The following is a 17,571-nucleotide window of genomic DNA, read 5'->3' as shown; positions in this document are numbered from 1 at the left end:
TTAAAAAAAAAAGATGCTTTAAAAAAAAAAAAAAACCCAGACATGCTTGTCGCTGGGGACCTGGCCAGCCAGGCTAGTGTAATCAGCCCCAGGTGAGAGACCCTGTTTCACAAAAAAAGAAAAGGTGTGGATGGTTCCCAGGAACAGCTGAGGCTGACCTCTGGCTTCTACCAGTCTGAGGGCAGGGTCTAGAGTCCCTGGGGATAGGCAGAGGGGAGAAGCGCCTTCCAGGGAAGTGTGCAGGTGCCTGTGGTTGCCCCTTACCCATTCTGGATGGCCGCTCGTGGGTCCCGGCTGCTGCGGACGCAAATCATCAACAGCATGAAGAAGAAGAAAAAGGCCGCTGTGGCAAAGCACATGCGGTAGACGGCGCGAAAACCCAGCAGGGAGCCACAGTCCACGGGGCCCTGCAGGACCAAGGGTTGCTGGGTCCTGTCTTCACACACCCAGGGTAGCTGTGAAGACAACAGGGTAGCCTGAGAGCCCCATCCACCAACCCTGCAGTCTCCACTCAGGCCTGTTTCCCTAACCCTATCCCAGACCCCTATCCCATAACAACCCCTCACAACCATCGCCCACATCCCACACCCCCATCTCAGGCCGTCTCCACCTCCTGCCTTTAGCAGAACCACTAAGAGGCTTGCGGGACCCCCGAGAGAGTTGGCCTCTGCAGGGATCCGCACCTCTGCACTTGTCAAGATGTTAAAGTCTTGGGCCTCAAACCCCCCCCCGGGGGGGGGGCGCTAAGGTCAAGTCAGGATTCCCAGCCCGGGCTTCAACATCCAAAGGGAGACGCACTCCCAGAACCTGCCTCTAGAGGGCAGCAGTGATGAATAGGCTTTTTTTTTTTAAGATTTATTTATTTAGAATATACCATTCCGCCTGCATGTATGTCTGCAGGCCAGAAGAGGGCACCAGATATCATTCCAGATGGTTGTGAGCCACCATGTGGTTGCCGGGAATTGAACTCAGGACCTTTGGAAGAGCAGGCAATGCTCTTAACCACTGAGCCATCTCTCCAGCCCTGAATAGGCTTTTCCAAGGGGAACCCGCTCCTGTAGGATCCACCCTGTAGGAAGCTCAGGTGTCCTCCCACCCCTGCGTACCAGCCCTGGAACTTCAATCATTTTCCCTTGACTGTGAAGGGTGGGGCGGGGCGATCCGGTGCCTTCCAACACTCTCGCAGACACTTACCTTGTAAAGCTGACTCTCCACTCCGGGGCTCAGCATGATGATGGACACCAGCACCCCCAAGAAGAGAAAGCTGGTGAAGAGGAGGCGGCTCACCGTGGAGTTCCGGGTTGAGGGGCAACAGCCGCATAGTATACAGGGTGCCGAGCCGCAGAGGCAGGATGCCTAGGGGAGGCAGGAGCGGGCAGCCCCGTCAGTTTCGTTTCATACATGGGCACTCAACACCCTCCACCGGCCCCACCTCAGTCTTGAAGTCTGTGCTGAGCTGGGGAGAGGACCCCCATTTAACTTTCTAGTTCAGTGCTAAAACTGAATCCATATAAGGACCACAAAGCCTATAGCTGCAGAAGTGAGGGCTACTATCACACTATCGCTTAGGCAGAGGGAGTGATTAAAAAGAAAACCAGAAGGCCAGCTGCCACTAACGAATGACCTGTGTGACCTGTCACTCAACCTCTGAGCCCGTTTCCCCATCTATAAAATAGGGATCATGAAGGTAGCCACTCTTCACAGGGCAGTGGTGAGAATGAAGCTGAGTGTTCAAATTGCTTTGTTTTTTAGATTTATTTAGTCTATGTATACTGATGTTTGCAGCCTGCAGACCAGAAGGCATTGGCTCCCATTGATGGTTGTGGGCCACCATGTGGGTGCTGAGACATGTGGGTGCTGAGAATTGAACTCTGAACCTCTGGAAGGGCAGACGGTGCTCTTAACCACTGAGCCCTCTCCAGTCCTGGGTGTTTAAATTGTAAGCCCCAGTCAGGTGTGGTAGCATATGCCTGTAATCCCTGAGACAGAAGGATCAAGAGTTCAAGGCCAACCTCAGCTTTCTAGTGAGTTTGAGACCTGCCTGGGCTACGGGAGACCTTGTCGCAGACAGACAGACAGTCAGACAGAATGCAAGCTCCTTGGGACCCCCTATCTCTTCCCCAACTCATGATTCTCCATAGTTCTCTACTACTCTTTGTATCTTACTTGTCTGTCTGCATCTTCCGTGTAACAAGAATGGATTTTTGTCTGCTTTGTTCACTGGGTCAGACCCAGAAACAGTACTCAGAACCTAATAGGGGCTTATGAACTATGTGTTCAATGAACATAAAGTGTTTGGAGTAGAAGCAGATACATGTTAAGCTCTGAGAAATCCGGATGTTCAAAACATCTGAAATTGAGACTCCCGGAGGCTGTGTTTTGTCTGGGGCAGAACCCATGCTGGACAGCTGATGGTGGCCTAGCGCCTCTCAGCATCCACTACGTAGGCTGCAGCCTTCCTAGGTTGAAACCACTGAGGGATTGGGAAGGCGACACACAGCTGAGTCAGTAGAGAAAAGACTCAGTCCTCTGGGAAACCAATCCCAAGCACAAGTCTTGAGGAAACAGCCCAAGATCTCACCCAGGTATTTAAGAACCCAAGAGAAACGGTCTTTGGTGGACCAAAAAGACCTTAAGCAATGGTTTAAATGTTACTGACATTTTAAGCTATTCAAATACTGAGAGATTCCACGTCGGTGACAGAGCAAACCAGACTGGTTTTGACTGGGTTATGGCAAGTCCTAGAAGGCCCTCCTTGAGGAAGTGAACTGGGGGCTGAAGGATCAGGAAGCAATACCAGACCCAGAGGGAAAGCGTTCCTGCCTGCAGCAGCAGAGACTGTTGCATTTGAAGAAGGAAGGTGAAAAGGGCATGGTGAGGTAGCAGTGTGATGTCTGATGGGCAGATGGGAGCAGACAGGGACCATCTGGACCACGGCTTCCATCCATAGGACAGTGGACACCCTCTGTGGGTACACAGCCCCGACTGCAGAAACGACCTCAGCCCACTGGGTCGGCTTGGCTGACCGAAGCTTCAGAGGTTCTGGCTTCTCTGAGAACTTTCTGAACCCGTGGGGGACATAACTATCTCCATGTGGCTGCCTTCCTATCTGCCTCTTCCCCCAAAATGAAATATCCCTGGAAATACTGTCACCCATAAAGTCAAGAGCAACAAGGATGCTAAACCAGCAACTTCTGGTCCCGTATTCCGGTTGTTCCTGAAGCCCAGCCTCCTGGGCTTTGGGGAAGCCAGAGAGATGTCTCAGTTTACACATGCAGATGATGAGGTTAAACATTACAGGCTTAGCAGAGGTCACAGGGCAACACGGTCACACAGCACGGAGGCCAGGAGACAGAAGTGACAGGAAGAACTAACTGGGGGGGAGGGGGTGGAAAGCATGCCACCCACCCATGGGATGCTTCCCATCTAAAATATGAAGAAAGCGAGACCCAAAAAGGTGACAGGAGCCAGAGCATGGCCACACACACCTAGAATCCCAGCACTCCAGAGGCGGAGGGCTGAGGGAAGAGGATCATGACCTTAAGACCAACCTGAGCTAAACAATGCATTTGAAGCCAGCCTGTCCATCCCCATCACCACCTCAAAAAAGTTTCATATGACCGAGATCTATACATCAGCCTAGGAGCAGGGATTGAAACTCAGGTCTCCACGGCCAGCGCCAGGCTTTGCCCACAGACACACCACTTCCCAGCCCACAGGCTCGCGGATGGGAGTGTCCTTTAATTTCTAAATGCCCCAGCCATGCAAACCGCGACTTCCCTCCCTCCCACGTCAGGTGCCTCTTCCATTAGGCCCCGCCTCCAGATCCTGGCACTTTCAGTTTGTGCCCTAGGAACAGTCAGGCGCGCGACCAGGTCCCAGCGAGGAGCTGTTTCAGTTCATTTCGTCACCAAGAGCTCAAAATACAGAAGCTTTTCCAGGAGCTCCTGAGACCTCAAACATCAGGGTGTCTCAGGTCCTGATGCAGAGCCAGAGGGCCCAGGTTAAGAGAGATACAGGCCTAAAACCCTGCTCCCCAGTGTGCAAGTCCACACATCACTTGATCAACCTGCCACCCTGGCCTGGCGTGGACCAGGTCCCACCAGAGCTGCTTCCTACAGACACCCTGCCTCTGGGGAGGAGGAAAAGCAGCATGAGCTCACAGGAACACCGAAGTGCATGTGTGCTGTACAAGGCTGGAAATAACCTGAGGAGGCTGACAACCAGGTGCCTGTCATGTATATCACAGTCCTCCACAACAGGACTGCTCTATGGTATGTGTGTGTGTGTGTGTGTGTGTGTGTGTGTGTGTGTGTGTGTGCGCGCGCACTGCAGCACGTTAGATCACCATCTGCTGATTTCACAAATATAAAAATAATAAAGGTTTTAGTCACACATGGGGTGCACTCTTGTCATCTCAGCTGTTCAAGAAGCTAATGCAGAAAGGTTATGAGTTCAGAACCAGCCTGGGCTGCAGAGTGAGGTCAAGGCTAGCCTGGAGAACTTAGTGAGACCCCATTTCAAAGTAAAAAAAAATTTAAATGTCTGAAGAGGTAGCTCAGTAATAGAGTACTGGCTTGGCACAAGATCTGAGCTTACTCTCCAGCATTGCAAAAATAACTTAGTCATTCTTGCTGAGACTGTCTGCTTGACCAGGCTGGTCTCAAACTTCCTACATAGCTGAGGATGGCTTGAACTCCTGATCTTCTATTTTCCAGCCTCCACCAAAACCCATCCTTTTCTCTTCTTCCTTTCTTTCTTCCTTTCTTTCTTCCTTTCTTTCTTTGTTTTTTGTTTTTGTTTTGTTTTTCAAGACAGGGTTTCTCTGTAGCTCTAGTTGTCCTGGAACTTGGAACTTTCTCTGTAGACCAGGCTGGCCCAGAACTCAGAGCTCACCTGCTTCTGCCTCTTAAGTGCTGGAATTAAAGGATGTGCACACCACCACCCAACTCTTTTCTTTTTCAGATAGAATCTCACTATGTAGCCCTAGCTGACTTGGATCTTGATATATAGACCGGGCTGGATTCTGTTCACAGAGGTCTGCGTTCCTCTGACTCCTGAGGACTGAGGTAAAGGCATGCACCACCAGGCTACAAGGTTTCTTAGTATCTGACCAACTCTGGGGGAGTCTCTGCAGTGAACCCCAGAAAGCATGCTGACAACAGTGAAGAGCTTACTCCCTCCCCCAGCGAGTCACACAGCTTTGGAGCCTGGTGGATAGAGGTATCCCTAAGACATTCATCTGCCCTCCTGGTTGTTCCTAGAAACGTTTGTAGGGTGCTGGGTAGGCATAAGAGAGAGTTCAGGGCCACAATTTTGAGATGTGTTTAAAATAATCACTCCTAGGTGTGCATCAAAAAACAAAACTAAACAACCCCTGAACAGATAAAATTTGGTCTAGATGCACACCGGAGTGTTAATGTAACTCTTACAAAGGAAACTCTGGGTGTGATGGAGCAAACCTGTAACCCCAGCAATCGTAAGGCAGAGACAGTGCAAGGCCAGTCTGGGCCACACAGGGAGATGTGCCACAAAATAATAAATAAACAGATTCCATTCCAACACATGCCACAACCTGCACAACATGATTCGGGATGACATAATCCAAGCACAAAGGACACGAACGGTATAAGGAACCCAGAATAGCTGAATTCATTGAGAGGAAGTTTCGGTGAGCTGGCTTGGTGACCAAGGACTGCACTGGGGTTTCGGTCTGGGGAGAGGGGAAAGGATGTGATGCCGGCAAATCACTGTGAAGCTGATGACCTTGAACTGTAATGAAATCGGCTAAACTGAGGCCAAGGGCGGCTGATGGGGGAGAATCCATAGCACTCTGGTCCTCACCCTAAAGAAACAATGACTGCAGAGGCAGACCATGTGTGAGAACATGTGTGTATTTCAGCACAGTACAGGGGGTGGGGCAGAGGGGTGACTGTGATATAGCTCAGCTGGTGCCTGGTGTGCACTAGGCTTTGGTGTTGGTCCTGGGAGAGGGGGTACAAGTGTCTGTACTCAGGAGGCAGAGGAAGAAGGGTCAGGTGTTAGTCCGAGGCTAACCTGGGATACACGAGAGCCTGAAGGGGTGAGAAGAAGAGGTGAAAGTGAGTGGGGGGAAAGGGGAGGGGACGGGAGAGGAGAAAAGAGAAATGGCAATAAAAAGAAAGGAAAGGAAAGGGGGGCAAACCATTTCACCTCCCTGAACCTGGTGCCCCAGCTGGGAAGTAAGATTGTAGCTCAGAGGCCACAGCACTGGCCTAGTGCACAATGGCCTTGAGTTCAATACCCAACAACACAGACAGACAAAGCTGGAGGTGGTAGCCCACGTGAGTACTCCTAGCACTTGGGAAACAGAAGCAGGAGGATCACAAATTCAAGATCATCCTCGGCTATGTGATGAGTCCAAGACCAACCTGAGCTACGTGAGATCTGTCTCAAAAATCAAAACACAATACCAAGGAGGAGGAGGGGGAAGGGGAGGACAAGACAGTAGAAGCATCAGCCAAAACACCACTGTATTTTCTGGACTTCTAGAGTGGCTGGAGCCGTACTGGGAGGTAGTCACTGTCCTCCAAGCTTGTGCCAGAGAGTCTGGATCCCCCCACCCCCAAAGGCAACAGGACTCACTGTCAAAGAAGAGTGACAGCAGATTTATACTTAGTGACAGAACTATGGTCCCAAAATGAGGAGGCAGATGGTGGAGCAGGGGTGTGGGGAGAGAGTCATTGGCTGCTCTGAGTCACCCAGAAGAGAGAACTGACATCAGGAGACAAGACGGCAGTTATCACCGAGAGCCTGGACTGACGATATTCATTCTGACAACGCCACTTGCCTGGGCTGGGTCATTTAACTAGGACTGTCTGGGAAGAGAAATGACTAAAACAAAGATCAAAGATCCAAACGGTAGGCATTATACTATATAATACGGTAGGGTAGGATATGCATTTCATCACTATATAATACGGTAGGGTAGGATATACATCTCATAACTATTTAAAAGTCAAAACTTGGCACAGGGATGCACCCTGAAGCCTCCACAAACCATCCAGTCACGTAAGCACAGAGGGAGAGACAGCTGAAGGCTCCCACACTTCTCCCTGCTGGCTCCTGGAGCCGGCTTGATGCCAACTCTTTCAGCGTTTCCCTTTCTGGACTCTTCAGTATCCTTATCTGGGAAATGGGCTCTTGGGCAGGACACTAACTTGGCCAAGTTCAGGCTCTACATATGGACAGCCCTGAGTTTCGTGGTGTTCCCCGAAAGTGGAGTGTCCCCACTTCCTCATTGGCAGTCCTCAGTAATTCACCGCTGTGTTGTGTTTGTGGCTTGGCTGCTGCACACCAGCTTGATGCAAAATGTATCCATGCACCCCTCTCGGGACGGTTTAATGCCTACACAGGTGAGGGGTGGGTCCCGCTCTTCCTCCAACTCCATGGACACTGAGAGGGTATGTGCTGCCCACGGTGGGCAGATGAGAAGGTGCCAAGTCAGGGTCAGTCCCTCAAATGCACAACCCTCCCTAAAAATCTGCTGGCAACCCTGACTGTGTGGCTTGTCTAGTTACTCCCCACCCTGTGAACCCAGCCTATCTTCCCACCTAAGGCAGGACTCACTGGTCCAGTGCAAATGCCAAGCAGAAGTGGACAATTGAATCACAGCTAGGAGAACACAGAAGTCTCCCACCAACCCAGGCACCCAGAAACACTTGGGGCCTTCCCATCAGGACTCCTGTGTGAGGCCTGCCTGGTCTACAAAGCAAGTTCCGGGAGAGCCAGAGCTGTTACACAGAGAAACCCTGTCTCAAAAAAACAAAACAAAACAAAACAACAACAACAAAAAAAGAACTTCTCCTGTGGACTGGAGAAAGGGCTCCATGGTGAAGAGAGCTTGCTGCACAATCACAAAGACCAGAGTTCGGATCTCAGGACCCATGTAATAAATCATGGGTCCCATGAACACCTGGAACCCAAGCTCCTGGGCAGAATGGAGGCAGGAGGATAGCTGGGGCATGCTGGCTTCCAGTCTAGCCAAGAAAACATGAGTTTCGGGTTCAGGGAAAGACCCCACCCCAAAGGAATAACAGAGAACACCTGACACTCGCTTCTGGTTCTGCAGGAGCACACACGTGCACGTGCCCATGGACCTGCACACACACTCACACGTCTGGAGAAGTAAATCTTTAAAAACTTCACTCCTTTACAGGACAGGCTCCAAAACCACAGAGAAACCCTGTCTCGAAAAACCACAAAAAAAAACAAACTTCACTCCTGCTGGGTGGAGGTGGCGCCCGCCTTTAATCCTAGCACTTGGGAGACAGAGGCAGGTGGATCTCAGTGAGTTCCAGGCCAGCCTGGTCTAGAAGAGCAAATTCCAGGACAGTCAGTGCTGTTACAAGAGGTAGCCTGTCTGGAAAAACAAGCAAAGAACAAACAACAACAACAAAAACCAAAAAGCTTCACTCCCACGGGGCAACGTTTCCTGGAAGCAGGGCACCGGGCATCGAGGAGTGCCCCTTCCTCTCCACCTACCACTGTTTTGCTGTGAGGAAATCACTGAATCCCTCTGCTCCAGCTTCTTCATCAGAAAAATGGAAACCAATTTTCTGAGACAATTCTGAAGCCTAGGACTCAAGCTAAGGAGAACCTTTGAACTTCAGGTCCTTCTTCTTACCTTTTTTTTTTTTTTTTAATTTAGTGGGTTTGAAGTGTTTGGTTGGTTGGTTTTGGTTTTTTGAGACACGGTTTCCCTGTTTAACAGTCCTGGTTGCCCTGGAACTTACTCTGTAGACCAGGCTGGCTTTGGCCTCAGGAATCCTCCTGCCTCTGCCTCCCAAGTGCTGGGATTAAAAGTGTGTGCCACCACAGCCTGACCGGATCCTTCTGCCTCCACCTTCCAAGTGCTGAGGTCATCACGCTCAGTTTATGCCTTACTGAGGATGGAACCCAGGGCTTCATCATTCTAGGTAAGAACAACCAAGCTATAGCCCCAGCCTGAGATGAGAATAATACCAAGCACACCGCTGGGGTCTTTGCGAAGATTAAACACAAGGGCACATATATAGGATGACAGTGCCTGTCGACTGTCAGCTTGACAAGATCCAGAGTCGCCTCAGAGACAAACACGTAGGCCTGTGTATAAAGGGGCATCTAGATTAGTTCGCTGAGGAGGGGAGACCCGTGTAAATGCGGATAACAACATCCTGTGGGCTTGGGTCCCTGACTGAAGGAGGAAGAAAGCTGAGCACAAACATCCACATCTTTCCACTTCCTGACTGTCAGGGCAATGTGACCAGTGGTCACAAGTTCCTGCCACCAAGCCTGCCCTGCAGTAACGGACTGAGAGCTAAAGCTGCTTTTGCTGGGTATTTTGTTGCAGCGAGGAAAGTAAATACTCATAAATACATAAATATTTTTCTTGCAGTGCTGGGCCCGTGCCACAAGATAGCTCCGTTCCTGGGTGCTGACCTACAGTAAGGACAGAGTGAATGGTGGCCACTGTGGGCATGGTCACCTGTAAAATGGAGTAACAGTGCCATAGGGATTCTGGGAGAATCAGTGAGACAGCATGGCCAAGAGCTTTGGTACAGGACATGACCTGGCATACGAAACATCAGAGGGCACCAAAGGCAGGGGCAGGTCCCTTACAGATCCTGGATAGTAGCTATCTTCCAGTTCTCCCCTAGACCAGGTCTGTCTCTAGGCAACCAGAAAGCACTTGTGGGGAGGGGGTGTAAGAGAAGAAGCCTGGACCAAAATCAGATTAATAAAAAATTGTATCCCAGGCTTGCTTGACACTCACTATGTAGTAGAAGCTGACCTGAACTTCTGATTCTTCTGCCTCTGCATTCTGAATACTGGGACAATAAGCATTCATTACTGTGTCTGGCTTCAGACTTTTAACATTCATTTTAGATTCATTTTTTTATTTTTATCTTATGTGTATGAGTGTTTTTACTTGCATACATGTCTGTGCACTGTGTGTGCAGTGCCTAAGGGAAACAGAAGAGGATGCTAGCTACCTTGGAACTGGAGTTACAGACCATTGTGAGCTGCCCTGTAGGCACTGGGAATCCAACTCAGGTCCTCCAGACCAACAGCCAATGCTCTTAAGTGCTGAGCCCGCTCTCCAGCTCTCTGGCTTCAGGTTTGAAACCTGACTGCAATTCCCTCCTATTTCCACTGGGCAACCTGAGACAAGAGAGCTAACCCCTGGAATGAGCATCTGAGCAAGCCTGGCTGGCCTCAACGCTGTCCTGAAGACTGGGTGACTCAGAGAAGTTCTTGGCTCTGTTCTCCAGATGGAATTCTCCACCTACATTTCCTCCAGGATAACAGCAGCTCCCACGATGCCTGCTCGCTATACACAGGAGCTGGGTGGCAGTTTCCACCTCTCATCTGTTATCTCCCCAATAGTGTACCAAGGAAAGCACTGCAGGGGCCTTCAGCTCACAGATGGGGAGAGCAAGGCATAGGGAACTGGCAGGTCTGCCCTCAGAACCCTCCCCCAGCCGGGCATGGGTAACCAGGCAAGACCAGATGGGAATCTTGTGGGCTGTGAGTGGGACCAATCTCCCTCCCTAACCAGGAAGCAGTGCCTGGAAAAGGGCAGGGGCATCAGCAAGCAAATATCCTTACTCTTGATCACCAGATCAGACTGGGGAGCAAGAGAACACACACACACACACACACACACACACACACACACACACACACCTTTCAATGGAAACAGGCCCAACAGAGGACAAGAGCTGTGTCCAGGGACCCACTCCATTTCCTCCCTAGGCTGAGCGCACTCTCAGAAAATGGATACAAAGAAAACCTCTAGATGCCCAGCTCTGGCCTGGGCACCCGCTCCTAACACGCACACAAATCAGGGACAAAGGAAGCAAGTCCTGAGCCTGAGCGTTCATTTTGCAGCCAGCCGCTGGAGCCCCTCTCCGCCCCTCTTTGTGTGGGGCCAGAAGGGGAGGGAGCAGTCTGAATGAACCTCAGATTTAATGTGAAGGGGGGAAGGGAAGGGGGCTGGGAAAGGGAAAGCATGGGCCTCCCAGCCGGGTATGGCTGCATCCCCTCCCCTCAGTTCGTTGTTGCCCCAAAACAGAGCTGGCCACCCGTCTGGTCCCCAACACAGGCGACCAGGTGGGCACATACAACCTCCTTCTATTTCTGGGTCTTCCCGAATCCAAAGTTTGGCCCGGGTGGTCGGTGACAATCGACACCAACCTCGTTCAAGTGGAGGGAGGGCTTCATACCCAACCCCCAACCCCCATCCCCTTCCCGGCGGGCTGGAGGGGAAGGGTCCGGAGCTTTCGGGGGATGGGGGGAGTGCCCGAGAGTGAGCCGGCCAGACTGCGCGCAGAGAGAGGATGCAGACGGTTCTGACGCTCAGACAGACGGACTGAGCCCGAACCCTAGAGACGCGGACAGGACAAACACAAAAGAACAGACTGAGCCAGGCGACAGGGACAGACAGAATGACAGCTCTGCCAGAGAGAAGCACAGGCAGAGGGGAGCCGGGACCCTGCTAGTCACACAAAGAGTCCCGTGCCCCGGAGAGAGACGCGCCATGCTCCCGGGGGCCGCTCTGTGATGGGGCACGCGCGCTGGCGGCGGGGCTCCCCGCACTCGCTGCGGGCCTCAATGTCCCGGTTCCCGGAGCGGTGGCGCCTAGGGCACCCAGCCGCGCCCCACCCCTCCCCGCGGTCACCCGAGCGGCGACACCAGCTGTCCAGAGCCCGGCTACCGAAACCGAGTGACTGCGGAAGGAGGTTTAGAAGGGCGCCTGTGGGATCCCAGAAAAACAAGTTTGGAGAAAACAAAAAAGAAGAAAGTACTTGGAGAAAGTAGAGAAAAAGTGAGCGGGGGCGCAGCAGGGACGGGGTGGACACTCACGCAGCTGAGCAGAGAACAGGCCCCCAGACAGGCCCCCATGGCTGAGCGTGGCCCGGGGCGCGGGGCGCTGGCCTCGGATCCCGGATCCGGTGAGACTCCAGGCGCTTGGCTGGCCCCACCCCGAGCCCAGCACCGCCCAGGCCCCGCCCCCACCTGCCGAAGTCGCTCGACACTTTCCGGCGACGCTCGGCGGCCTCCTAAGACTCACCTGGGACAGGTGCTTGGGGCTAGACTTTACCGAAAGAGGTTGAGGTGGGGAAAACTCCTGTAATTACGCGGGCGGGCGCAGCCCCACCCAACTCTGACCTAGGCTTGTATCCTGAACCGTGCGAGAATATGGAAATACACCTGGATTTGAACTTCACCAGGGCCATTGTGTGACTGACCCCAGGAAGGATCTAAGAGGTGGTCCTCCGTGACTCCTTTAGACCTTGGCGCAAAACCTTTGCTCGATCTATGGGTGCTGAATAATAAATTACTGGATGAAAAGGAGAGGTGGTAATGTAGCTGAGTTGGCTACATGCATGAAGTCCTGGGTTTGAGCCACATAAAACGACATGGTGGCTCATGCCCGTAATTGGAGCACTCGGGAGTCTGTGGAGTCAGGAATCAGAAATTCAAGATCATCCTTAGCTGCATAGGCAGTTTCTAGGTCAGTCTGGGCTACGTGAGATTCTGTGGAAGGAAAGGAGTGGAGGGAGGAAGGGAAGGAGAGAGAGGCAGAGAGGTGGAGGTTGGGGGAGGCTACTTTACTTCTCTGAGCCTCAGTTTCCTCTACTGAAGTAAAGGTGTTTGCCCCGTGGCACTGTTACAAGACGCAGCAAGTGCTCAAGGAATAGAAGCCCCTCATCATCCAGTCCCCGCCAAGGCCCCCAACCTCGTATCTGTCCAGACCACCTCCTCTCCATCCACCTCTTCCTCAAACCACTGGCCCTGCCTCCGGCCACAGAGACACACAGATGCAGGCAGACTGCTCGGCACTGCTTGCTCCCTGTCCATGGGCAGCCAGACCTTCCAGCTAAGGAGGTCACTGGGGGGAGGGCATCCTGGCAGATCAGGTGGAGCAGAGGTCAGTAATTATGGTAGCTCACCCCAAACCTTCTCCCCATCAACTCTAGACCAGATAATGTTAGGGAGGGAAGTGTATAGGCTTTGGCTGGCCCCAGGGGCCAAAGATCTTGCCCAACTGCTTCCCTGGGTGATTCACACAGCACCTGGCTGAGCCGGTAATTGTGCCAGGGCTGTTCCGCAAATACCCTGCACTTTCCTTCCTCCACACATCAGCCCGCGCGGTGCCTTCCTCCTGAAAGTCCTTCTCTTTATCCCACCAGTGGTGTCTTTAAAGCTTTCCTCACACCCCACATCTTCGGGATGCAGAGAACCATGTCCACCAGCCTACAACCTAGCCCGACGGGGAATAAATGAAGCTCTGCCCACTTCCCTGGCGCTCCTAGCACAATAGACCCTCACACGTCATTCACCTTGCCAGAGCTCAAGCAAGAGCCACGCTCTTTCGTGGCACCATCTGAGTCCGTGTCTGTCCTGAGAAGTAGATTTGTTCCCTGCCCTGATTCACAGATGAGGAAACTGAGGCTCAAGGTAAACTTAGCCCTGGCCAGACACGAGTAGTAGTCACAGAAACCACTGCTCTTGATACTGAAGTTTGCACTGCTCAGAAGGGGTAGCGCTAGGAAGCCACCAAGTGTGACCCAGATCCTCAAGGGCTGTCCTTGGCCAGCTGCACCTCTCTTGGAGACTGAAAGTGATTGAAAGCATCACCCTGCCCCGACTCATCTCTGGCTGTACTCTCTCTTCCTGTGAGCGCTGCAAAAGGAGACACGGCGAGGCAGGATGCTTGCTGCATGGCTAAGTGAGCCCTCAGCGCAAACTGCTTCCTCATTCTACCGTGACAACATCCTGACTCCACAACCCCACATAGTCACCTTCCACATGCCTGCTCTCTAAACCTGAAATGCCACCCACCCTCCGATTGTGCCCATCCCAGGATCTGCTCCCTCAGAAACCCCTGTCCCCATCAACTCTACCAAAAGCACCCCCTTTCCATGGCCCAGGATGGTAGGATGCCCAAGACACAGAGGGATGACACCTGGGGTTCCTATGCTACCCCAGCCTCCCAGAGCCTATGCCATCCTGGGGACACTTCACCTCCTCTGCTTCAGTACCCTTCCCTGAAGTAAGGCAGGAGCATCCAAGAGCACAGTCTAAAAGTAGTTGGTTTTTTGAGTGGTGAGGTAGTTGAGGCAGGATCTCTCACTGTCTAGCCTTGGCCAGCCTAGAACTTGCTTTGTAGACCAGGCTGGCCTCAAAAGCACAGAGATCAGCCTGCATCTGCCTTCTGAGTGCTGAGATTAAAGGTGTGCGCCACCATGACCACCCGGCTGAGCAGCTGCTTTCTGAGAAGAGAGGGCATTAATATGGCTGCAATGCAGAAAGAGCTCCTAAGTTTTAGGTTGGAAATTTCCATGACAGAATATTGTGCTGTCACGGTGCTGGCCTTACCCACACCTGAGACCACGGCCAGCTAGGCTCCGGGATCCTCAGCATCACCCTGGAAGGAAGGACCAACCCTGTGCCGACTACTCACTGTGTAGTCCTGTCTGGCCACCTCCTCCTCCTTTAGCCTCACGCTTCTCATCTGTAAAACGGAAACAATCATTTTGCACGGGTTATCTCAGGGGCTGGTGAGGACATGCTATGAAGAAGGGGATTGCAAGGTTTGATTGCTTGGCAACCTCAGCCCTTCAGCTTTTCTCTCAGCCTTCAGCCTCCCATTTGGGACTAGAATAACCGTCTCTCACACCTCCAAAGACAAGATCACAACTGTGTGGCATGGCTGTGACAAGTCACCCAGCCTCACTGAGCCTCACGGGAGTGCGAGGGCACAGATTTAGCTTCTCCACTTAATGACATGGAAACTGAATTCATTGAGAAAAATTGGTCCATCCCCCTGTGCCTGTCACCCACTCAACTCCCTAATCCCCATAGGAAGAAAGCCCTGGCTTCCACAAGCCATCTGCCCCAGGGGTCTCTGACATACTGTCATGACTTTACTTAACAAATCTTAACAAAAACCTAAGCCCTCCCAAGCCCTCAATGGCACCTAACTTCCCACAAGTGGTACCCAGTCCTCTCACCAGCCTCCCGTCCATGAGGACTCAGACGCGCTCCTGCCTTGAGCCTCCTGTCCCCTGGGCCTCAGATCTCTGCACTGGCCTCTACTTCCTGCTTATGACCCATTTACAGAGTAGCGACGAGGCCATCCCTTATGAATATGCATGTAGGGTAATGAGGGCTTGGGATTGGGGGAGCACCTGGGAAGAGGCATAATCACTATGTACCTTGGTCTCGCCATACAAACTCCCAACCAGGACTGTCCTTCCCCTCAAAGGTGCATGGGAGCGGAAGCAGCGAACTCAACAAGGACACTAACTGCTCACAGGCGCCTATGGCTGCTGTCACTTGGCAAAGAGAATCTTGGGTAAAACGTACCCAGTGGCTGTGAGCAGAGCCAGTATGGAACCCAGGTCCTTCCAAAGGATCATGAGCTGGCGTGTTTAAACCCTGCTGCCAGGTGTTCTGCTTGAGAACACTGCACATGGTCTTTAGAGCCACATCTGGACATCACATGTCTTTGAAGAAGGTTCATGAACAGGATGTCTCATGTTTGTAATCCCAGTACTTGACAGGAGGGTTGCCATGATTTTGAGGCTAGTCTGGACTACAGAGTGAGATCATGTCTCAAAAAAAAAAAAAAAATCAAAAAGCATGCTCGCTTCTCCAGCCCATATACTAAAACTGGAACGATACAGAGAAGATTAGCATGGCCCCTGAGTAAGGATGGCACACAAATTCGTGAAGCGTTCCATATTAAAAAAAAAAAAGTCAAAAAGCAAGAAAAAGAAAGGAAAGGAGAAAGAGAGGATGGGAAGGAGGAGAAAAGAAAGAAAAAAGAAAGAATAGGATGAGAGACAAGGAAAAGAGGAGAGAGGGAGGGAGAGAAGACAAAAGGAAAGGAGAGGGAGGGAGAGAGGGAGGGAAGAAGGAAGGAAGGAAGGAAGGAAGGAAGGAAGGAAGGAAGGAAGGAAGGAAGGAAGGAAGGACAGAAGGACAGACTCTAGCCTGGAAATGACAATGTGGCAATACATCCGGAAGTGTAGAGACAGCCAGGTGTGTATTCACAGTCCATGTTCAACACATGTGTGGGAATACACAGATGGTGTCATTCATGCAGATACAAGTGCCGATGTCCGGCATACACACCTCTGGACCACTTTAGGACCTTTTCTCAACCATCGGTCACAGAGGGCGGAGTGTGGCCTGGATGCTGAGGATGAAGCAGCAACTATGCTAATAGTCATTGTTGGTAGAGAGAATGCCTAGTGGGCTGTGTTCCCTGCCCTAGAGGGCTCCGGCTTCCCGAGTGGAAAGTGTCTGGGATGAGAAAGAAAAGACTGGTGAAGGTGGAGGAGATAGGCAAACAGGGGTTCTATCAGAGGTGAAGATAACCAGCCAGGGTCTGCAGATGTTTCCCTTGAAGACATAGGGAGTCTTCCCTGAATGCAGGTGAGCAAAGGTGTGGTGCACAGGGCCGGGCGATGCTTGCCATGAGGACGTATGTGGTTATATGCATGGAGAGTGCCCGTGTGAATTTGGGGTGTTAATAAATCATATGTAGCATGTATACATGTGGGCTTCACATGTGGGTGTGTGGGTGTTGGTATGTGCATGTGTGGGACAGGATATATTAGTGTGGGGGTGAAAGAAAGTAGATATTACTAGGCTCAGCCTCCGCATTCATTGCATGGAGATGGACCGGATAGGGAGACGGATGGAGGAAGGCGTGGGTTGGTGGCGGATGGGTAGGTGCATGGATAGAGAGATGGATGGAAGGACAGATATATGATACAGCAAAAATACTCAATGGTACTCATCGGGGGCTCCGGGTCGTAAGCGTGTAGATACTTTTCTTTCTTCTTTTTGTTGTTTGTTTGTTGTAGCTGTTGGTTTTTTGAGACAGAGTCTCACTGTGTAGCCTCTCACAGCCTGGAACTTGCTATGGAGCCCAAACTACTATGGAGCCCAAGCCTTGATCTCTTGATCTTCCTGCCTCCGCCTCCCAAGCGCTAAATATGTACCACTATGCCCAGACAGACTGCAGAATTATTTTAAACTTTCTGGATGCGGAACGATTTGTTGTTATTGTTGTTTCAAGACAGAATTTCTCTATAGCTTTGGAGCCTGTCCTGGAACTCACTCTGAGACCAGGCTGACCTCGATCACAGAAATCCACCTGCCTCTGCCTCCTGAGTGCTGGGATTAAAGGCGTGTGCCACCACCGCTCAGTCAAAAGATTTTTTTTATAATAAAATGCATATTCAAGGGGCTAGTAAGATGGCTCAGCAAATAAAGGCATCTGCTGCCAAGTTCCACGACCGAGGTTTGATTCCCCAGGCCCCACATGCTGTAAGGAGAGCACTGACTCCTGTAACTTGTCCTCTGACCTCCACACGGACCCTGTGGCCTGCTCCCCACCCCAAATAAACAAACATGCCTTTCTCAGAAATGTACACACAATGTGAGTTAAATGTCTGCTCCAAGAGAACCATGGACAAGGAAAGAACTGAACCCAAAAGAGGCAATTTTATTTATTTTTTTAATTTATTT

The 17,571-nt window shown here is 51.6% G+C and overlaps 1 protein-coding gene and 1 non-coding gene across 2 annotated transcripts in view; one reads left to right on the top strand and one right to left on the bottom strand.

Annotated features, from left to right (window-relative positions):
• Nucleotides 1-11,945, bottom strand: part of Serinc2 (serine incorporator 2) — a 21,411-nt gene extending 9,466 nt beyond the window's left edge. The window contains exons 1-3 of the mRNA XM_005353159.2: nucleotides 11,887-11,945; nucleotides 1,195-1,356; nucleotides 265-455 (exon numbers count right to left, since the gene is read on the bottom strand). Coding sequence (XP_005353216.1) covers nucleotides 265-455; nucleotides 1,195-1,356; nucleotides 11,887-11,925 — 392 coding nt within the window. The 5' untranslated portion in view covers nucleotides 11,926-11,945. The remainder of the gene's footprint in view (nucleotides 1-264; nucleotides 456-1,194; nucleotides 1,357-11,886) is intronic.
• Nucleotides 11,946-15,674: 3,729 nt separating this feature from the next.
• On the top strand, nucleotides 15,675-15,779 carry LOC113456695. Its single transcript, XR_003377450.1, has one exon. It is a non-coding gene; the product is annotated as a U6 spliceosomal RNA (small nuclear RNA).
• Nucleotides 15,780-17,571: the final 1,792 nt, after the last annotated feature.

This window comes from Microtus ochrogaster, chromosome 10 (genome assembly GCF_000317375.1).
Source record: "Microtus ochrogaster isolate Prairie Vole_2 chromosome 10, MicOch1.0, whole genome shotgun sequence".
NCBI classification, from domain to species: Eukaryota; Metazoa; Chordata; class Mammalia; order Rodentia; family Cricetidae; genus Microtus; species Microtus ochrogaster.
This window is presented reverse-complemented; position numbering and strand designations above follow the sequence as displayed.